Source organism: Sceloporus undulatus, chromosome 2, assembly GCF_019175285.1.
Source record: "Sceloporus undulatus isolate JIND9_A2432 ecotype Alabama chromosome 2, SceUnd_v1.1, whole genome shotgun sequence".
Lineage (NCBI taxonomy): Eukaryota > Metazoa > Chordata > Lepidosauria > Squamata > Phrynosomatidae > Sceloporus > Sceloporus undulatus.
The window spans coordinates 257,511,501-257,535,250 of record NC_056523.1 but is presented as its reverse complement, the minus strand read 5'-3'; the positions used below and the strand labels follow the sequence as shown (position 1 = coordinate 257,535,250).

At 39.1% G+C, this 23,750-nt stretch overlaps 1 protein-coding gene across 2 annotated transcripts in view; it reads left to right on the top strand.

Annotated features, from left to right (window-relative positions):
* The window catches only part of AUH (AU RNA binding methylglutaconyl-CoA hydratase), a 36,518-nt gene extending 21,425 nt beyond the window's left edge, over nucleotides 1–15,093 (top strand). Inside the window, exons 7-11 of one of the 2 annotated variants that reach the window (XR_006102118.1) lie at nucleotides 6,635–6,822; nucleotides 7,236–7,386; nucleotides 11,420–11,470; nucleotides 13,247–13,294; nucleotides 14,519–14,563. Coding sequence is in view for 1 of the 2 variants with exons in the window: in XM_042451307.1 (XP_042307241.1) it covers nucleotides 6,635–6,822; nucleotides 11,420–11,470; nucleotides 13,247–13,294; nucleotides 14,519–14,596 (365 nt within the window). In the remaining variant the exon portion in view is untranslated. Of the gene's footprint in view, nucleotides 1–6,634; nucleotides 6,823–7,235; nucleotides 7,387–11,419; nucleotides 11,471–13,246; nucleotides 13,295–14,518 lie in introns of both variants that reach the window. The other variant, XM_042451307.1, reaches the window with a different exon arrangement.
* The last annotated feature ends 8,657 nt before the right edge of the window (nucleotides 15,094–23,750 follow it).

The window sequence follows — 23,750 nt, the reverse complement described above, 5'->3', positions numbered from 1 at the left end:
TTAATTTTAAACATTTTAAAATATGTTTAAAAGAAAGATCAAAACCCAGCATACATAAACCATTAAGAAAACTCTTCTGCTACAGCCAATTAAAAGTCAAAGCCCTGCCAAAATAAATAAGGTCTTTGCTGGATGGCAAAAAGAGAGCCGGGGGAGGCCAGCCAAGCCTCCCAGAGAAATTAATTCCATAGTCTGGGAGCTGCCACCAAGAAGCTTCTGTCCTGTGTTCTCACCAAAAGAATACTTCCCCCAAAGGCCTAAAAACATGAGCATGTCCAAACAGGATAAGGTTCTTCACATAGCCTGGACCTAAAATGAGTCTTTATTAGGTCATAACCAGCACTTTGAATTCTGCCTGGAAGCAGACTAGTAGCCACTGAAACTCTTTCAGCAAGGGAGTTATTTATATGTTCCCCATAACCAGCCCAGGTCTGACTGCATCATTTTGGACTAACTTAAGGTTCTGAATAGTTTCTAAAGGTATCCCCCAATAGATTATGTTACAGTAATCCAAATGGGATTTAATGAAGACATGTGTTACTATGGCTAGACCTGATATCTCCAGGAATGGTTGCAGCTAGTGCACTAGCTTTAATTGTGCAAATGAACTCTGACTGTAACTGGAACCTTAGGTTCCAGGAGTGCACCCAAGATCTCAGATGGCGTACCACACCATCCAGCACTGGCTGAATCCCTGTTCCCTGGCCTGCCTTTTGATTGACGAGGAGCATCTCTGTTCTGTCTGGCTTATGCTTCAATTTGTTCTCCCTCAACCAGTCCATTACTAGCCGACACTAGTTTAGCACCAAAACAGATTCCTTGGAATTGGACGGAAAAGAGAGGTGAGAACTGAGTGTTACTAGCATACTTCAGATCCCCAAACTCTGGACAGTCTCTCCCAAAAGTTTCAAGTATATGTTAGCATGAGGGACAAAACAGAGCCTTGAGGTGTCCCATTGGCTAATGACTAGGACGTTGAGGAAGAATCCCCCAAACCTTCTTCACTCCTCTAGGAAAGACTGGAACCCCTGTGAAACTGTCCCTAAGTGAAATCCCAGAGAAGGGGCCCAGAAAGGTACCATTGTTAATGATATAAAAAGCTGAAGAGAGGTCCAACTAAACCAAGCAGGACACACACCCTGTCCAGTTCCTAGGACAGAACTAAGGTGACAAAAGTTGTTTACATCTCATAACCAGACCTCAAGCCAGATGGAAATGGATCTACATAATCCATTTCATCCCAGAACCCCAGGAATTGGGAGTGCACCAGATACTTCGGAACTTTATCCACAAAGGGATATTGAAGACTGACAGGCAGTTATCAAATGTGATGAGATTTAGAGGATTGAGCAAAGGCCTCACCACAGCTCCTTTTAGGCAAGTTGATGTGAAGCATTCACCACCCTTTTACCCTCTCATCTAGTCTCTTTCTGGCTGCTTTTATAAGCTAAAATGATTTAAAATAAATAATCTCTCTGTATGCATTCCAAGTCATGTGTTGATTTATGGCAACCCCAAGAATTTCATAGGGGTTTCTTCAGAAGCAGTTTAAAAATATATTTTGAGCACACAGCTGTATATCTAGTTACAAGTGGCTTTGAGTCTTGACCCTTCAGTATGTTCCTCGCTTAAAACCCATGGTTGGAGTTGGTAAAATGCAGCAAGCATCTTGTCTGCTCTCCTTAACATAATACAAATAAGAGAAAACTTTTTTCTATATCTCAGATCTTTATGTGCATATTAAATGATTTGGGAGAGACTTAACTCATTTGTATTGAGATTTCAAAAAGATAAGTACACTGGGCCCTTCTCTTACGTGTGGGATCTGTTCTGGATGCTCCTGCATAAAAGAAAAAATGTGTAAGCTCAAGCCTTATTGGAAGTAATGGGGCTTGTGCCCGCCACTCACGCGCCATTACTTCTTCTGGGACGCATGAGGCTTTTTTTCTGGCACGGCTTCCAGCGTATGTTGGAAGTCGTGTATGACGTGCCCGCATATGACGTGGGCACACTGTATTTTACTTTTAGAGCATCCCAATTAAAATGAAAAAGGTCACAACTCATCTCCAAGGTTCTGTGAATACTGGAAGACTTTGGGGCTGAACAGACCACCCCTAAGGGGAGGGCTGCAGCCACCTTGTTCTTCACTGGATTGGGGTCGATCTGCCCTTTTTGATTTCAATATGATAATTTTTATTCAAATGCTTATGACATGCAGGTACTTAGCAAGAAAACTTGTTGTATGCAAAGCCTGCTTGAATTGGTCAGCTCTCCCTGCTTGCCCAGCCCTCCCTGTCTCCAAGATTTTATTCTACCATACTTGTACAGCGCCTCACTTCCTGCTTTTATATGGTCACCACATACGGAGGGGATGCGGCCGTGGCCATTTTGAGCTCCCCCCCACCATATGCAGCAACTGCAGATTCTCCAGTCCAGCTCGGAAGTTTCAGCATCTGCCCTATGACAACACCTGGCGTATAAGACGACCCCCGACTTTTGAGAAGATTTCCCTGGGTTAAAAAGTAGTCTTATACACCAGAAAATACAGTATTTGTGAATGTGGTATGGAACCTAATTCTCAATGTAGTTATTTGGATGTAAACTTACTGGGTTCACTGAGGCAGACTTCCAAGTAAGTGGGTACACGATTTCAATTTAAGTTTTTTTGGTAAAGAAAACAATTTCTTTGTATGCCTGGTAAATTTAAAGGATTTTTAAAGTATTTAATATTTGAGATTGAATTTTATATATTGTATAGGGCTGTGACAATAATGACACTATGTTGAAAGCTTTTCTTCTTTTATCCTGATGCTGCTTACAGTCCACAAGTATTTTCCTACATGAAGTTATTCTGCTAATCTATTCTCATAGCACTATTTGCCATTCTTTCCCCATCCCAATTTAAACTAGGTCACTGCTTTAGGGCACTGGTCCAAGCTGTGAGATTTATCTGATGGTTAAAACAGAGTCATAGAAATAATGATGCACTGTCAGCAAAGCTACTTCTTATTTCATGAACATAACTTCAAGTGCTCTAAAATTAATTTAACCAATGACCTGTCACTAACTACAACCCATTGTTCCTTTACAAAGATTTAAAAAATATTTGGAAATAGTTACAGACTTCTTGTTAGGTGATTATATGCAGTTTTGTGTACTGTGTGCTATAGAATCTGTAGTGTGCTTTTTCTGTTCTTTAAAAGTTAGGATTGCAGTAGTAAGTTGTCAGTTATTTGTTAAAATTCTTCACTGAACTAAAGACACTAATTTTAGGAAAGCTAGAAGTCAGTAGAGAGGAAGACTGTATTCTAGTTGGCTAGACTGAGGCCCTGAGATGAAAGGCCAGGAAAGCACAGGTTAAGCCCATGCTGTTCTGGCTGAGGTGATCACCTGGGTCAGTCTCTGGGCCGGCATAGGTCCAGGCAAGTGTTTACGTGCCCTTCCTCACACCTTTGTAAGCCATCATGCCTACTTGGAATCCCCTCATCACCAGATCTGATGCAGAAATGGGAGGCCTGGCTGCACCTATGTAGCCAGGTGTTCCATTTCTGCTCCAGACATGGCAACAGAGGGCTTCCCAATAGTAGTAATAGTGCAGAAAGGTTAGGTGTGTGCAGAAGCCATTTAAATAGCTGGGGTTTGCTATGAAGTTTGGGGGAACTCCATGGCAAACCAATGGATATTTGACTCATGTCTACTTGGACCCCCAGATCCCTTTCACATGTAGTTTCATTCAGCCAGGTGTCGCCCATCCTATATCTGTGCATTTCATTTTTCCGCCCTAAGTGCAGTACCTTACATTTCTCCGTGTTGTATTTAATTTTGTTAGCTTTGGCCCAGCTTTCTAGTCTATTCAGGTCATCTTGAATTTTGATCCTGTCCTCTGGAGTATTAGCTACTCCCCCTAGCTTGGTGTCATCTACAAATTTGATAAGTATGCCCCCAATTTTGTCCTCCAGGTCATTGATAAAGATGTTGAATAGCACCGGGCCCAGGACAGAGCCCTGTGGGACCCCACTGGTCACTTCTCTCCAGGATGAAAAGGAGCCATTGTTGAGCACCCTTTGGCTTCGGCCAGTCAACAATTACAAATCCATGTAACAGTTGCCTTGTCTAGCCCACATTTTACAAGCTTGTTTGCAAGAATGTCATGGGGAACTTTGTCAAAGGCCTTACTGAAATCAAGATATACAATATCCACAGCATTCCCTTCATCTAACAAGCTGGTAATTTTATCAAAAAAAAGAGATTAGATTTGTCTGGAAAATCTTCAACTATTTTGATTTCCTCTGCAGTCCTCTTAAAACCTCTTAAAACAGAATTGGCAAACATTTGTTGTTGTTAACTCATGACGACCCTGTGAAACATCTCCAAGACTCCTTGTCCTCCACTGCTCTGTTTAGTTCCTGGAAATTGAAACCCTTAATCTCCTTAAATTTTTTTATTTTAATTTTATTTTAATTGAGTCTGTCCATCTAGAGTATGGCCTTCCTCTCTTTCCTCAATCTCTACCTTTCCTAGCATTATTATCTTTTCCAATGAGTCGTGTCTTCTCATGATGTGGCCAAAGTATGACAGCCACAATTTGATAATTTTGGCTTTCAGGGAGAGTTCAGGTTTGATCTGTACAAGAACCCATTTGTCATAGTACAGATTCTACACTAATCTACACTCTTCTCAGCACTCTTCTCCAACGCCACATCTCAAATGCATTTTCTTCTTATCTGCTTTCTTCACTATCCAGCTCTCACTTCTGTACATTGTGATGGGGAATTCAATGACTAGTATGATTCTAATTTCAGTGCTTAGTTGTACACTTGTCCCTCCACATTTGCGGCTTTGACTTTTGTGGTTTTGATTATTCATAAATTTTATTAATATGTTCTCTCTAGAATATTTAAGTTCTCCAGCACAACTCTGTGGTCAACTTTAACCAAAAGTTGCACATTGAAGGACCTAGAGATTCCTAGAGAGAACATACCACTAGGCATTTTTAGCTGCTCCAGTGCAATTCTATGGTCAATGTCTGGCAGATGTTGACCACAGAGTTGCACTAGAGGACCCAGAGATTTCTAGAGAGGTGTTCTCTCAGGTAAACACATCATGTTTTTGTTATCTGCAGTTTTTCCACATTCACAGTGGTCCTGTGCCCCTAACCCCAGTGATTGTGGAGGGAAGAATGTATATCATTACTCCTTAGGATCTTTTCTAGTTCTTTTACAGCTGCCTTTCCCATTTCTAATCTTCTTCTGGTTTCTTGGTTGTAGTCTCTATTCTTATCAATGTTTGATCCAAGGTCTGGGAAACCTTTAACTATTTCAATGTACAGTACTCATTGTCTAGGTTGAATTTATTGAAATCTTCCATTGTCATTATTTTTGTTTTCTTAATGTTCAGCCGTAAGCCTGCCTTTGTGCTTCCTTCTTTACCTTTCCTTAATAATTGTTCCAAATCTGTGATGCTTTCAGCTAGTAGTATGGTGTTGTCTGCATATCCTAGATTGTTGACATTCATTCCTCTGGTTTTCATTCCTTTTCTTTCTGAGTCTAAACCTGTTCTTTGTATGATATTTTCTGCATACAATTTGAACAAATGGGATGATAGAATGAATCCTTGCCTGACCTCTTTGCCAATTGGGAGCCATTCCATTTCTTCATATTCTGTTCTAACAATAGTCTCTTGTCCTGAATACAGGCTTCTCATCAGGGCAATCAACTGTATTAGCACTCCCATTTCTTTAAGGGCACTCCATAGCTTTCTGTCATCTATGCAGTCAGAGGCACTAGGACCCATTTATTTGGCTTTTTGGATATCTACTGTATCTGCAGAACTCTGTTCCTGCAGTGTGCATAATAGAGGATGTGGGATTCAAATAATAAGTATGTCAATGTTATGTGGCACCACTACATCCAACTAATCTACAGGCATACTTCAGGTAACAAAGCTTTTGACAATGAAGACTCTTTTTTAAAAATATTTTTGTATCCACTCTGCTGCCACTTTTATTTCTTGATCTCTGTCTAGCTTGAAGTTTTTCAGCAGCATTGGAATTGGGGGGATGAAGAGAGAGGGGGCTGGAAAAATACAGACAGTAAATCATCTGGGAAGAAGTGGTATTCTACTCTAGCTGATAATTCTGTAGCTATGAGTGCTTGCTTCTAACAGGCACAGTAAACAGTAGCTGCTTCCTGAATCCTTTACTGAGTGCATGAACAGAAAAAGGTGAACAGACAAGGCTGTGTCACCATCTACTTCCAGTATGTTAAAAAACAAACAAACATAGCTTATAAGTTGGGCTATCAAAATGGAAATCATAAGAAAGTTGGAGGCTAGTGAAAGAAAAAAGTAATCCCTGAATATATTTAGGTAGTTTCTAGAAAATTGAAAATGTTTGTATTTTGTTATGTAAGGCTTACTTAACCAGATTGTTTCATTTCATACCTGCATCTTTTTGTTTGGATAAAAAGCCTGCTGAAAACTGTTGAACCTATCTCTGTTCTTTCCATGTTATTTTACCACTGGTACAAAATTTTCTGTTAAAGAAGTAATGCCCAGGAGCACATCTGCTTCATACCTGTATTGCAGAATCAGTTTTTGCATTTTTCCCCTTTCTTCCTTTTCCCCTAAACTATAGGAGGAACACAAAGGCTACCTCGTACAATTGGAGTGTCTTTGGCAAAAGAACTTATATTTTCTGCACGTGTAGTTGATGGCGAAGAAGCAAAATCAATAGGATTAATTAGCCATGTGGTGGAACAGAACGAAGCTGGTGATGCTGCTTATAGAAGAGCTTTAGCCCTGGCAAGAGAATTTTTACCTCAGGTATAATCCAAATGAAGAATGCTTTTTAAATTGTCATGTCATTACAGTGAGGTGAATGAATAACAAAATAATTAAAATTTAAAAAAGGGTACTTGTCACAAACTATAAGTAAAATTCTGTTTAAATAAAAAACAGACCCCTTATTTAGCAATTATATGTAGTGCCTCTCGGAGACAGAGTCTTTCTCTCACACACACTCTGCCATGTTATCATACTTATGTTTGAATCCATCTATATTTTATTTGTTATAATTTTATAATGTTATAATAACTTAAGCTAAAAATTATTGTTAAAAGCTGACCCTTCCAGATATGACATCCAAATCTCTCCATTTCTATGAGGCTATAATTAGAAGAGGGTATGCCATTATTGAAGTCTCACCATGGTGAATTTTTTTATTTCTTTGTCTCTAGACCTCTCTATTCAGTTTTCCAAACTAAAATCTACAGATTCTCTGCATGAACAAAAAGTATTGAACAGACACTTTATAGTTGGAGGCCCAAATTCTAAACACAAGCAAATTCCATTAACTGATGGGATTTGCATGCATGTAAATGTGTTTAGGTATGTAGCTTTATATATTCTTAAAATAAATGTCTTCTATAAATGTTTATCATGAATTGTTTATTTCATTACTACTGATATAATACTATGATCTTACGTTTATTTGGATTTTCAGAGCTACTTTAGGTATAATGTGGAGGGGTTGTTACCAATGTTTAGTAGTTAAAATAGTTTGCTTGGTGTGATTGAAGGATAACATAACTTAAGCCTAGATCTACTATGAATGCATTTGGCTTTTGTCTGGTTACTCAGCTATAGGCCAACCAATACTAATCCCAGGGTAATTTGCCCAAATGTATGTGAGTTGTTTTCTCCTATTTGTTGCCCAGTAGAATTTAATGAAACTTCGTTGTTCTATTACTATGTAATATAAAAAGATACACAATATATCCTATGAATTGATAGATTGCGTTGAGTCTCCCTTATCCAGAATTTCAAAATCCAAAATAGTCCAAAATACAAAATTGTCCACGTGGGTGGCTGAGATGATGACACTTTTCCTTTTTGATGGTTCAGTGTACACAAACCTTATTTCAGGCACAAAATTATTTTAAAATATTGTGTTTAAAATTGGCTTTAGATAATGAGCATACAGTGTATACAAAACATAAATAAATTTCATGTTTAGACTCCCCTCTCCAACATACCTCATTGTGTATATGCAAATATTCCAAAATCTGAAAAACTCTAAAATCCAAAGCACTTCTGATCCCGAGCATTTTGGATAAGGGAGACTTAGTGTGTGTTACAATTATAGGAAATCACTTACCTTGAGAGGAAATGGTGCAAAATGTGCCCAGTTTATTGCACAGCTCATTTATGGGAATGGAAATTTTGGGGGGGAAATGTGGAGTAATACTTGTTTCCATAGATGGTTATAAGCAGAATACAGTGGGCACTCCATATTCATTGGGATTAGAGAATCAGGACCCCCATGAAAGTGAAAAAAAACCACAGAAAATAATCCACTTCCTTGTTTAACCTCTGGGAATCTCTAGGTTCTCCAGTGCAACTCTATCAACATCTACCAGATGTTGATCATAGAATTGTGCTGCAATATCTATAAATGCCTAGAGAAGTATTTTCTCTAGGAATCAGTTGTAATGAAATTAGGACCTCCAGCACAACCTCTGGCAAAAGTTGTCCATAGAGTCACATTGGAGAGCCTAAAGATTTCTGGACAGAACATATCCATAAATAACCAAATCTGCAAAAATCAAAAGCCACAAATGTGGAGGGACTTGACTGTATAACAAGAATGAGAGAGACTATTGGAAGCTGGGACAAGAGTCTGGTACTATAATACAGTTCATTAAAATAATGTTCACTTCCTTTTTTATATGTCCACCAGCTCCCTCTAACAGTGTGGGTGTGTCAAGAACTTACACATTTGTTCATGCGTGCATTTGTTTACTCATAGTTCTTTGTAGCTTTTAAATCAGCATGCTTCCATTAATGCTTTTTAAAGTGTTGTTAATGTGGGAATCTCATGCCTCTGTCCCTCTGTAGCAGTAATTCTTTAACTGTGGTTCACTTACTATAAGAGTTCAAGGTCTTGACAAACATCAAGTTAAAATTAACCTTCACTTCTTCAGTGCAGATTTCTGAAGTGAAAAATCAAGGGACTGGATAAATGCTCAGATCTGAAGAAAGGTGTCTCAACTGACAAATTGGTTACAGTTGTACCAAATACATGAAAATGAGTTTAAAATTAATTCTTTCAAATAGCTTCCTATGTAGCAGTTTTTTGTTGTTGTTCTTTGCCTTTAAATTGTTTCCAATTTCTGGCAACTCTTTCACAGTTTTCTTGGCACTGCTTGTTCAGAGGAGGTTTCCCTTTGGCTTCCTCTGAGGCTGAGAGTGTGACTCGCCCAAGGTCACTCAGTGGGTTTCCAGCGGGGATTCAAACCCTGGTCCCCAGACTCATAGTCCACTGCTGAAACCCCTACATCTGTGGTACTCAAACTTTCTACCCTTGAAACCTCCCTACATGCGGACATCACACTCCCCCTTGGTGTAGTATATGAATAAAACTACCGGTATTTTATTTAGTGTGAATATTTTCATTCACACATTCGTGTGTATTCAGGTTCTAACATTTTATAAGGAAATAGCATCATTAAAATTAGAGTTTTACCTAGGTAAATTTGTATTTAATTCAACATGTGTAAATTTTACACATAAATTGTTTAGGAAGAGGAGGAGGAGGGATCAAGGCCTCCAAGTCTCATGTGCCCCTTGAACAACTCTCGTGTCCCCCTTGGGGATCCCACCCCACTGTTTGGGAACCACTCTTGTATACCATTCTACCATAAGGAAAAAATGACAATGAAAACTGAAACGAGTAGTAGTAACTATCCTGAATAATAAATAGTGGTCTGCAAGTTATCTGAAAGATTGTCTTTTTTCCACCATTAATACCTACACGATCTTCCTCAGTGGCCTTGTTCTGAGTGCCCCAACAAATGACTTGAGATGCTGGGCTACTAGACAGAGATCTTTCTCAGTGATGACATCTTAGATATGGAAAAACTGCCCAAAATAGGTTCAACTGTGACCACCTTTCTGGTCATTTTGGTTCCAGAAGCACCATTTTGTTTGCACAGGATTTTTGAATAATAAGTGTTTGTAAAGCATGGCCTTATTATGATTCATGTTTTGATTTTTTTTCTTCTTTTGCCAGAACAATTTCAGAGTTTCTTTTATTGTTTTCATGTTTTGTGTCAGTACTGTGTTTTATTTTAACATTTTTGTAATCCTCCAAGAAAACATTTTAGTCAGAACCATATACATTTAGTTAAATTAAACTGATTCTTTCATTTAATAATCTTGCTCTATGAGTCAACAAGGATTACTGCAAATGACCTCTTTAATAGCATATTGGGAAGTAAGAAGTTAGATGCCACCTTTAACATTATTTGGGCATCCTTGTCTTAATATCATTCACAAACTAAGCCTAAGTGTCTTATTTAGACGTTGTGTCATATTATAAATTCTACAACTATACTTTGAAAGGAGGATATTGCTTTGTGTGTGTACCTATAAAACAGTTTTTCTTAAAAGCCTGTAAATTCAAGTATCATACAGTGGTACCTGTGGAGATCTGTTCCAGAGCCCCCTGTGAATACCAAAATCCATGGATGCTCAAGTTCAATTGTCCTCAATGGTGGTATGGCCACTATTGGGGACTTTGCCCCCCCCCCCCCGAAAAGCCTGCCTCACCATAGTGGGTGGCTGCCTTCCTTCCTTCCTCCTCCTCTGGGTATTCCTCCCTCCTCCTCCTCTTACCCTCCTTGCCACCACCACCGCTCTTCTTCCTCCTTCTCTTCTTTCCCCTGCAAGTCCACAGATATGGAGAGCAGACTGTAGTTTTGATTCAAATTTTACTTTGTAAATACCATTGAAGAGTGCAGGTCTCCTTTCTTTTAATTTCAAATACTACATTGTAGAATATTTATTCTGAAGGGGCTTACATTGTAATGCTTGTGGTAGCACTAGTCCAGTGGTTCCAAACCTTCCTAATGCCGCGGCCCTTTAATACAGTTCCTCATGTTGTGGTGACCCAAACCCATGAAATTATTTTCATTGCTACTTCATAACTGTAATTAAATAGGTATTTTCCAATGGCCTTAGGCGACCCCCATGAAAGAGTCATTCGACCCCCAAAGGGGTCCCGACCCACAGGTTGGGAACCAGTGCACTAGTCAAAGAACATGTGCAGCACTAAGTAGGTGTGTTCTGTCCAATATTTTTAAAAATATTTAGCGGAAAATACATTAAGCATGCAGAATTGTTGCATCTAATCTCATTGGTCAGCATGCCAAAATTCTGTTTAAAAATTAAAGCCCGAACTCTTATTCCCAGATGCTTTTCAGTTTTGTGGTCTTTTCCCAGATAGAGGTCTTGCTATTGACATGTTAGTAAATAGTACCATCAGATTCTATGAATGCCAAAATCAAACATAAGCCTTTGAACATTTTAAATCACAAATCTTTTTTCAGGTGTGGAAACTTATGTCTGTTTTTAATTTTAGGGACCAGTAGCAATGAGAGTCGCAAAACTGGCCATCAATCAAGGAATGGAAGTAAGAAAACATTGGTTTTTTTCCCTTGTTATCTAAACTTCTTATTTAAATAACAAAATACGTGGTGAGAGCGGTACAATCTTCTATGGATTTTAGCAAATACTTGTAAAGAGGCTTCAGGTATTATTTAAAATGGGAGGCGGTTCAGTTATGTGTGCTGAATCTTTCCTCTGAAATCTAACCATTATTACTTGATGATGTTTCAACTCTCAGAGCACCACTTTGGAAAACATTGATTAGAAATAAATGTTATTTTAGAGTTGGAGAGGGGCAGGTTTTGGAATGTTTTGGTATTGCCTATCCCTTATCTACATAGATTTGTTACAAAATTGATTTAAGCAACTATGGCTCAGTACAGACCGTCCCTTTTCATGCTGGATTGAGGCCAGGGCAACCTCACCAGCAGCCCTACGGCCCCAGTCCAGCATTTTCAGGGCCACGGAGAAGAGGCAAAATGCTGCTTCTCCATGACCCGGAAAAGGAGTGTCCTTGGGGCTTCATGCCCCCGGACACCCCGGCCCTACAGAGGAGAAAGGGACGGCCCCTTTTTCCTCAGGATCGTTCCCATGGCCGTGCAGTTGCCACGGGAACAATCCGCTCTAAGAAGGAGCTGCAAAATGCAGCTCCTTCCTGCAACATTGTAAGGGCTGAGTTGCAGCCCTTATGATGTTGCTTCTTGTTGCGGACGTGCAGACACTGTGCATCACACATGTCATCATGGCGCCCCCATGGGGGCGGGAGGCTGCCATGATGACGACGTCTGCACGTTCTAGGGTTCTGGATCATGTGGTTGCCACACGGTCCAGAACCCTAGAATCAGCGGCAGTACGCCGCTTTGTGCCCTTTGGGGGTTTTTTCTAACCTCATGGAATTTGGAGTGTACTTCAGAAGATCAAAATGGCCTATTTCAACAGGATTGTTCAGTAGACATAAAGTGAAGGGTATTATCAGCATCACTATCACCATCATTATTATTTCTTGTGTCCCACCTTTTTCCCCAGATTGGGACCTATCCATCCCTATTTATACCTTTATTTATTTTCTCCCCATAATAGTGCAATCAATGTAATTACATTGTGTTAAAAACAGTGCCAATAGAAAAGAAGAAAAGAAAAACCTCTTGTCTTGAGCAGTACCAATGTTAGGTTATATTACCCTTCTAAGCTGGTGAAGAATGGTCTTCCTCTTCATTTCATTCATATGAATGCATAGGATCTGTTTAAAAGAAGTATTTCTGAGCACTTTTGTAATCTAGAGTTCTTAAGAAGATATTAACTAGAATTCTGTGAGCAAACTGTCAGAGTATTTATTGCTGAGAGTTCCTAAAATGAACCCCAATCCCAAACTGAACTCTCAAATGTTATTTTTAGTACCCCTTAGTTTTAAGTGGAGACTTCAACTATTTTGTTCTAGAGTTTGATATGGAAACCTAAGGATACATTTTATATTCCAACACTGGATTTCTTATGGCATATGGCACTGCCTAAAAAATGAGTATGTGAAATGACCTATCATCAAGTACATATAATGTAGCTAGAAGATAGCCATATTTGGGTTCTGCTAAAACTAATTTGAAGAAATTAGCAAGTTTTGTGTGACTTGGTGCACTTTTAGCTTAGTAAAATAGAGAAAGAATCATTTTGTAAAGATGAATTTTGCTGTCTAGAACCTGTGGGAGTACTGCTTATATTGAGCACTATTTTACTAAGAGTGCATTTTTATCTATTTTTCAGGATGTTTATAGTGTTAACAGTTTTTCATATTTTTGTTTCACAGGTTGATCTGCTAACAGGTTTAGCAATTGAAGAGGCTTGTTATGCTCAGGTATGTAATTCAAAAGCTGCCTCTTCAGAAAACTCCTACCTCTCTATGTATCTTGTACATATTCCTCTCATCTCTGGATATTGATAATCTGAGACTTGCAGTTTAATTGCTATGTCTCAAATATCAAGTTAGCTTGCATTTTAGATCTTGGGATCCTGTGGGACCTTTAGGGAGCTCTAGTGGTCAGGGTTGGAGAAACCTATCTCATCCTTACCTCCAGATATTTTGGGGGGAAGGTAGCAAGGAAAGGGTGGGCTTGTGGTGGAGAAATATATCCAGCCTTCTTCGTAGTCCTGATTGTATCATTGGCTTGGAATGGACCTGAACTTCAAACAGTTGGAGCCTGTGCTGAATTAAGTTCACATTAGTTTATTTTAGGCAGCCACATTCTGAAATGACCCTGGAAATGATCATCCATTACTAGTCAGATGCTGTATGAATTTTTAACTTTGTTGCAAGTGTTAGGTTTTAGAAGAGGCAAAGGTTGTTTAATCTGTGTACTTGTAACCAAATAAACAGTTTGTTCTATAAATATTTGTTTGTTTATATCCTGCTTTTCTCCCAAATGAGACTCAAAGCAGCTATGGGGCTGAATAGACAACCCGTTTGAGCCTGTTTGGGGCTGGTTTGGAGGCATGGTGTTTAGATGCGCCATGCTCCCAAGCGGGATAGAAGCCAGACCAGCAATTACAGGCCACCGGGCTTCTCTCCTACTTGGGGGCATGACGTTTAGATGTTACGTTCCCTAGAGCCAGCTTTTCCAAGGGAAAAGCTGGCGCTTCAGGAGAAAAGGCGGCTTTTTTCTACCGTCAAAAGGAGTGGACCTTATCCTCTCCTTTTTGTGGTGGAATCTGGCTGGATTGGGGTTGGGCATCTCTTTATCCTGGCCCTGATACAGCCTAAAAGGGGTGACTCTAAGCTGCCCTTTTGGGCTGTCTGTATCCCCCTTATATTTCCTTCATGGAGATGATCTCAGTGCAGAAGGAGCATGATATGTGAAATTGTTGTCAGAGTTCTACTAGTCCTTCAAGTGGTAATTAACAAAACTCCTCTGTAGTCATGCTCGATTTACGTCAGCTGCAGAGTAGTTTGCAATCATGACTCAAAGTGTTTCTGAGCTCGCTTTTTGTATATTACTAATAGATTTAACAGTTCTTGAGAGTCAAGGTTTGCATGGAACTGTGTTGTATTGTGGACACTGAAAATGATTTTTTTTAATTGTAGACTATTCCAACAAAAGACAGAATTGAAGGCCTTCTTGCTTTTAAAGAAAAAAGACCCCCTCGCTACAAGGGAGAATAGAAGTGGGGAAAACCAGATGCCTTTTAAAATGCAGATGAAATAAACATACTGCTGGAAAGACTTTTCAGCTATCTTTTTGCCTCTTAACATGGAATATTGCAACCATGAAAGTAAACATGGAATATTGCAACCATGAAAGTAAATGTAATTATCCATACTTTCATCTCTGTAATGTACTAAAATATGTATTTAGTCTTACAGATGCTGAAGGCTTCTCTGTGTATTTGCAAGGTCATTGATCTGCTTAGCACTTTATTCCGTATGTTTGAAATTACATACCTTGTCAGTTAAATACATAAATGCTTAATGTACACAGAATCAAAAGTGATCACTAAATGTCTGTCTTCTGCTCTTGTGATAAAATAATTTAATTTTGCACTCACAAAATGTGATCTGTATCACATCAAGTTTCTAAATGAATCTTATTGATCCAAAAGATCATGTTTCTTCTAACTGTGAATGTATAAATTTAATAATAAAGGTAGCTGAATTGAGAAGAGAGAGTAACTGAGAAATCATTAGTTTTCATGATGCATAAAATCCACTTGGAAACTTTATTGTAGCGTGGTGTTCCATACAGTAGTTATAAATTACTATTTCAGTTGCATTCTGGTGAAGTTTAGCATCATGATTAATAAGATTCTAGTAAGAAGACAGAAGCTGCTCTTAGTTTTTTGTCACAATACATGTTATAGATGGAAAGTTGTGGTATTTTGACACATGATATCAAATGTGTCCTGGAGCCAAAGTTTTGCTACTTAAGTATTAAGTGCTAGTGTATGTATGAATGTTATTAATGCAGAGTCAAAAGTATTAAAATCATTTAAAAATCATTATATACATTGTCATATTAAAAAAAGATCTCCCTACCATAACAGCCTGATACTTTATTTTAATGTACACTGCAGAAATAGGTAATAAAATTCCAGCCAGAGGATAAAAGAATTATAGGATTGCACCTACTGTCATTTGAAAAGAAATACTTGTTAGCTGGAATGCTAATTAAAGTTGATAATAAGAACACTGCAGACTGTGAAAAGCTTGCTTAGATGTCAGTTTTGTACTTGATTTTGAGATCTGACACCATCACATAAAATTCACAGATTTCAGTATGGCAGCCATGTAAAAATGACAGCCCCCCCCCCCCCGGTTCATGTTTAAACCTTTCCATATGGCATAACAAAATTTCATCTTCGTGGTCTCTGCACCTACCACAAATGAGATGATCTGTCAATACATTTGTGAACAAATGCGTTTAATAAGTTTACATTTATTTAAATTCTGTAAAACAGTGATACCTTTATTTGGACAACAAAAATGCACAAAATACACAATGCAAGCTTTTGAAGTTCGACTGGCTTTTTCATCAGGCAAAGGTGTTAAAAATCATACAGGCGATACAAAATGGAAAAGCATGGAGGCTTATCTTGAGAGAGCCAATGTTCTCTGCCTAACAAAGGAGTTGTGACCTCACAAGGAACTGAGACATCTTGGATCTCAGTGGAAGTACCTTTTTGTATTGTTAATGGAATTCAGATTTTATTTCCTGGACTCTGGAATGCTTTGTTCCCAGTGCTACATGGCCAGGAGGAGGGCCTGTCTGCATAGATATCCCCCTACACCAGTGCTTCTCAACTATTTTCTGTCATGCCCCCCCAGGAAGAAGAAAACATTTCGTGCCCCCCGCACGACTGTAAATAGTATCATTTGTCTATAAAATTGTTATAAGTACACCTCTGCATAACTGTATCCTGAGCCTCGTGCCCCCCTTTATGGAGCCTTGTGCCCCCCCCCCCGGGGGGCCCGCCCCACTATTTGAGAAGTACTGCCCTACACCAACTCAACCCTGAACAATACACTAACAGCATCTTGACAAAATGCAGGCCCGAAACTAACATTGTCATTTTTTTTTTAAAAAAAAATCTCTGATATTGATTGTAACAACTTTGCATGATGAAAAAGCCAGTGGAGCTTCAACAGCTTGCATGGTGTATTTTGTGCACTTTGGGGCCAAATAAAGGTATCACTGTTTTGTGGGGTTTGGATGTTATTGTTATATGGCCAACACAGCTACCGGTACCCCTGAATATTTTACCTACATTTATATAATTTATTTTAAAGTAATGTGTTATATATTACTGAGAAAGTATAATAAATAAATCATATCAGGGGGTAATTCACAGAAGATAAAATAACAGGAAATCATTATTTTACAAACAAAACATTTCAGAGTTAGAAAAACCCATCATAATTAAAGACATTTTTGCTTTACCTATTTTAAAGTATCATCAATCAATCTTTATTAATGCTTAAGCCAAAGGCCATTCATATGATAAAATATAAAACCAATGACAGCAATTCAGAATTATAAAATATTCCATCAAATAACAACCAAATTTAATACATAATATGCTTCCAGTCAATTAAATAAGACAATGTTAAAAAAACCACTTCAAGGTTTAGATAAGATCATCCCCACCTAACAATCGTTAAAAACGTTAAAAAAAACAACTTCAAAGTTTAGATAAGGTCATCCCCCTGACAATCAACTGCAATGTCTGCTATTACCCTTGCCAGTATTTTGATTGCTGCTGAGGCAAACAGTGAAACCTTATAAGTTACCTTAGAATCAATATCAGACAAGAGATAATAAATCTTTTCGGAAATGGTATTAGACTGTAAATTGGACAGAATAGATCCTATAAATTTAGTTCTTGGACCAGTATATAGTGAGCAAAAAAACAAATAATGAGGCAAATCCTCGATTTCTGGGGCTCCACAAATACATAAACAGGAATCCTTAGGTGTATGTGAATATCTGCCATCAATCATGGCTGAGGGCATTGTTTGAAAGCGAAGAGCTGTAAAAGCCTGTCTAAGCTTTAGAAATGTAAGATTCCCTAGGTAAACAGCCATCTGATGGTCCAATTTATATAATCTAAACCATTTGGAAAATTTCGAATTGTTAATAGCCAGTCTATCCAGATGCACATCATGGTTAAAAATATATTCACGGAGCTTCTCTCTTGAATTCCAACTGGAAGAATTTTCAATTAGAGCAGGATATAATTCAAGCAGCCTCTGGTGCCTTGAGCTCCAGACTTTGCAGCTTGGTAAATATTGAAAACACAACTTAGGAAAAATCTTAACCGTAGAATCTTTAACAGATCTCCAGTAATTAAGTAAAGTAAAATGAATGCGAGCTCTAATGGAAGGGAGGCCAACCTCAGCCCGGACCAAGGCTGCAGGCGTGCCAGGTGGAAGTAGGAGCAATTTCCTGAGAAATGTATTCTGGATGGCCTCCAGTTTGACCAATTGGGAATCATCCCAACCCCACACAGCAGTGCCAAAAATATGACTTTTTGTGTGGAAGCAGATAATTTTTCAATCCAACTTCCATGGAGCCTTGGAGGGTCATATCCATTCCCTCCGATTGCCACCCCATGCCATTAGATATATATATATATATATATATATATATATATATATATATATATGTAGCAAAAGCATTCACATGTTGTATCAATTTGCCAAACTGAAAGGGAAACATTTGTAACATTCGCATTGTAGCATTCGCATATTGCACACAAAAAATAGTTTTTAAAAAAGCCACTTGCAAAGTGAGGTGCTGTGCTGGCAGCAAGCAGAAAGGGAAATGTAGCACAAGCACACACATTCTATCAAAATGTATCAACCTGTAGAAAAAGCATTCGCATAATCTGTCAAGAATAAAAATACGAGAGAGAGGGAGAGGGAGAGGGAGAGGGGGAGAGAGAGAGAGAGAGAGAGAGAGAGAAAGCTGCCTGCGAGAGGGGAGGCATGTTCCGTCCTGTGCCCTCCTCTGACTTAATCCCTCCCCTTCCTCCTGCTCCTTCCTCCTCCTCCTTCACCCCAATGAAGGGGAGGCATGTTCTGCCCTCTGCCCTCCCTCTGACCTAATCCCTCCCATGAACTTGACCTGAACATGACTGGGCCAAGTTCACATTTGCCTGCATCCGGTTTTTCTCAAAAGATACAGGAAAAACTCAGCTTTCAAAAGACCCGTGCCAAGGGGCATTTGCCCCTGAACGGGTGTGCAAAGCTCAAATTCAAGTGTAAAAGAATCGGGGCCAATATGAACTTCCCGCTTTTAATCCAGTTTCTGAACTGGGGTAAAAGGTAGTCTGAATGGCTCCCCACTAAGCCTTGACCCATTCACACTATCTCTTCAGCGTTTTAAAGGGACTCAGGCAAATGCCACAGCCTGTTTCTGCCCAAAGGCAGATGTTTGGGCAGCAGTGGTGTCAGTTCCCCTTAGGGTGTCACTGGTGTGGCACGAACCTCCTACACCTCCTAGTGATGCACCTCATAGGAAAGTGTAATGTTTAGCATAACCTATAGTGATTGTCCTTTTGGTCTATCTAATAGCCTGGTCAACATGACCTCGATACTGTCGTGTTTCCAACTACCTTGGGCCATCATGATTCCCAAAATATATATCAGGTCCTCATCATGACCCCTATGCTGGACAGTAATTATGAAAACCCCATATCCAGCTAGAGAGGGTGACAGGATATGCCTCCCTTCCTTGCCCCAGCATATGTCCATAACCTCATTATGCTGCCTTTTGTTTCTTTCAGAAGCAGTGGTACACTGAGGTAATTTTTGAATCTGCAATTAATAGCCTTATGATTATGGTAGCAGTATGGGTTCTTTACATTGTAATGAGCAGATTACTTAATGCCAAAGTTGGTAAAATAGCCCTGCTGTGACTGGGGGCCATTCTACTCATTCTGTAACATGGAACTTGGGGATTCAATCCCAAAGTCCTGCTCTAATAACTCCACTATTTGCCATGTCTCATTTGTTTTGCTTAACTAGGTACCTCCAAATTTATTTATCAGCTGATCATCCTCAGACTCCCATTGAAAGGGATGAAATACCAGAGACTCACTTGAAGGATGCTATTGAGGCATTGGTGGGCCACCAATGATGGAATGTCTACAGTTGAGAGCAAATTCACAATATGTTTCTTTAAGGAGCCAAGAACAGTATCATTTCTGGCAATTCATCTTTGCAACAACCCTTAGATTGAAAGATTGTCACTGACCTAAGGAAGATTTCATCTGTCTCCTTAGATATTTCAAGGTAGATTTCCTCAGCCTCTACAGTTTTAAGCCCACATTGTGACCACTCTGGCTGCACTTCTATACTATGGCTTTGAGTTATCTATTGAAGTGAATCAGACTCACTTCTGATTAGACATATGTAAGATTGCACTGCACACCGTACTAACTCTCTATGTAGTGTGTGCATAGTTCCATTTTCTAGTTTTGCCCAGGGTTGTGATATCAAAACTTCACTACTTCAGTAAATAAATAAATATTCTAGAAAGCCCAGAGTTTGACAGATGACAGGTGAGGAAATTTTTGACAAAACTGAAAAGAAATGTGTGCTTTTCCTCCTAAGTGAAGTCATAAAACTAATGGGGAAACGTGACTGGGCTAAGAGAAACAGCCTTATTTGGTGGTTTCTTGTGAAATTTTGTACATCTTCAAAGACTCATGTTACAGCCACTTGACTTACAAGATCTCTTCTTATCACCCCATGTGAACAAGTTTCTTTTCTCATTTGTGTGTATGGTTTTTGTAAACAGAAACTGTCCCGAGCTCTTATGGAAAGACAGGAATCTCAGAGATAGCTTTATTGGAGAAAATTGTGTGTCATGATGTGAGGGCTGCAAGTGAAAGCAATTTTTCCATCCTATGAAAAATGAGTTTTATTTCTGAAAGGTTTGGCCAAAGGAAGACCAGGAGAGGCCAAGGGGAGGGGGCAGAAGAGAAAATAAAACAAAAGGAATAACAGAGGTGACTGTGGGACACCATCAGTAAAGCATTATCTGAGAAATACTGACATTTCCTTCTTCTGGATAGGAATTCAGTTCTTAAAAGGAAAAGCACAAAAGCATGTTAGTTGACTTGGGTTAAAGTAATTGCTTCAGCTGCATAGCACCACAAGTGGGGAACATATTTGAGACAATAAGGAGCACTCAGATTTCAAATGAGTAGATTTTCTACCTGTCACCTTTCATCCCCATCTGGTTTTTACATCCATATGTAAAAACTAATGTGGATGCTACCCTGAGTAAATTTTAAAAAAATTGCTTCACTTCATAGCTTATCTCTTGTCATCTTATTTGGGATTGAACATTTTTTACTCTTTCTCTAAAGAGCTCCCTCACATACAACCCTGTGAAGTCAATTAGTAATGAGCAACTGGCCCGATATCACTCAACAAATTAGGTGTCTGAGTATGAGTAGCCACTGGTGTCCTCATTATCAGCCCAAGACCGTTTGCTGCCTGAGGCAAAACAACAAATGGAATTCATACACACTTTCATCTCCCCGTTTATAAAGTCATATAATATGAAATTTCAGCTAATTTATGTTTGCACTGAAGACAGAAAAATCACATGAGAACCTCACCTTACCCTACTCCCATGCAATAAAAATACAATAATAATTAGTTAAATAAACAATTGCTGCCTCTTTCTGACACGCAATCTCTGCTGCCTAAGATGGCCCCCCTAATTCTGCCTAATGGTATGGCTAGCTCAGGTCTCTAAGTTCACCTCTCACTCACTACACCACATTAAGTGTTATTTCCAGGCAGCACTTCTTTTTTTAAAAATTTTTTTTGTTACATACAAACATACATATAAATATGCTAACAAACATACAAAAGCTGAGAGGAGGCGTGTTGGTGAGAGCAACACACATAAAATCTGCCTGTCTGGCCCTCCTCCTCCGTCCCGCCTCCGTTCCGCCCCCATTGTGGGAACACATAAAAGGGCTTCTGTGTTCGAACTTTTGGCATCAGCAACTTTATTCTTAACAGTGTTTTTCTGATGCCTAAGAAACTTACACTTCATCATTCTCTTAATACTGTTTGCTGTGTTATCAAGTATTATCTGTTTTTCACTTGCTATTTGTATTTATTGCTTTTTATGAATTTCAAGATATGGATTACAGTATTACGATTGCAGTCTGACATGTTTCTAAGACATGAGTGAGATGGTTTCAATGTAGGAATGCATTATATGCTTTGATTTAAATTTCCTGCATGGCAGGGGGTTGGACTGGATGGTCCTTGCGGTCTCTTCCAACTCTCTAATTCTAGATCTATATCATAACAATCTAGATATCACCTGTAACTGTCACAATGCTTGCAGAATGGTAAAGTACCATCTACAAGACAATCAGCAAACCTTTAGAGAGTCTACTATTCAAGTAGAGCAATATATTGTATAAACAATTATCTTTATAATCCAGAGGTGCAATTGGAAATTACAGTAAGCTTCTCATTCCAGTCAACGTGATTAGATAATACACTGGAGACAATAGCTTTGCTCTGTAGAAAGGTAGCAGCGCCCATACTACTACTACTAGTTGTTGTTGTTGTTACTATTATTATTGATCAGGCCATAGGCCATTTCCATACAAGTGAATGAAAAAAAAGTACATCGTGGAACAGAAAGGTTAAATTTACTAACCTGGGTGGTGGAAGAAATTTCTCTTCTTTCTCCAGATAGCGAGCCTGAGTTAATGCAATACCTCTGTTCATACACTGTGAGGACAAATACACACACCAAAAATACAATGAACAATATCCAATACTATACAGATGGGTCAGCACTTATTCCTCCTCCACCAGTCCTCACTATTCCTTCTTAGATTAAATAAAATAGTTACTCACATTTGCATTTAATCTAATCATGCTTAGGAGTTCCACTCCTCTCTTCCCTCTCCTCGCTGTCTGCTACCACTAACTATAGTTTCCAATAATGTTTGAGCACAGAGAAAACGTGGTTGCCTACCCACCCCAGAGGCAGGTGAAAGGCCTTCCTCCATCTTAACTGGTGCCACTCTGGCTTCAGAGGGAGAGAAGAAGAGACAGATACAGCTCCACTAAGCCTAGCCCAAGCCAGATGAAAGGGGCTCCCTCCATTCCAAGCCACCACACTACCTGAAGGGAGAAAGAACTGGCAGTATCTGCTGGACTTGATCCCCTTCATTACTCCATTCCCTTCTTTTGCCTCATGTCTTTTTAGACGTAAACCTGAGGAGGGAATGTCAAATTAGTAATCTGTAAGCCACTCTGAGAGCTTTTGTGGCTAGACTGGGGTACAAACAAACAAATTTTACTGCAAAGCTATCAACTGTAAGCCTTCCAGATGGACTGGACTTCATCCCGAATCTCTTCATTGCCCATTCTAGCTTGGAGCTTCTGGAAGCTGATAGCCAAAACACCTGGAAGGCGAAATTTGAGAACCTGTTTACTGAAACAAGCCAACTTCCAAAATTTATCTGTTTCTAATCCTCCAGAAATTGTATCAGAAGGAGAACAGCATGTGAGCTCATAAACCTGAGGTTTATTCACTTAAATAAACCACTGATGATCAGCCATACCTTTTTTACAAGTTGGCATACAATTCAGAAGCACCCTTGGGCTCATTTGACTGCTCTCCCTGATTAGAACAATGCCTGAACTGGAAGCTTGTAGTTTATCAAATAGGAACTTGCAGATTTAACAACTGACACTACAAGAGGACATGCAAAACTCAAAACTTGATTCAGCTATCACCATGTGATATCTGAAAGATACGTTAGATAGTCACAGAATAATGTTCTACAGGTCCTTTGTTGAGAAATAGAATGACCCTAATTAGGTAATCATTTTCAAACAATATAATATTCTTCCCCTTCCTGCCCTATGCCCTACCCACAGCCCTTTGGGTCTTAAATTTTAAATACAATTCTGGAGGTATGCTCTTTTGAAAAAGAAAGAATATAAGAAAGTAAAAGAAAGAAAAACAATCTGCCTGGATAATGAGGGAGGAGAGGAGAACACACTAACACCAAACTGCCCGATACTAAATTGTCACAAGAGGAAATTACCACCTGCGATTAACACATATAGCAGAGTGTTTGCAATCTTTGGCCTGTACAGACTCCAAAATAACGCTTCGGGTCTCTTTGGAGGTATGCTATTTAAATGATCCTGGGTCCTAAGAGTCCAGAGGTCGTGCCAAAGCCACACTCCATTCCTAAGCACTGGAGTGCAGCTTTGGTGCAGCTTCCGGATTCTTAGAATGCATGCATCATTTTAACAGCAT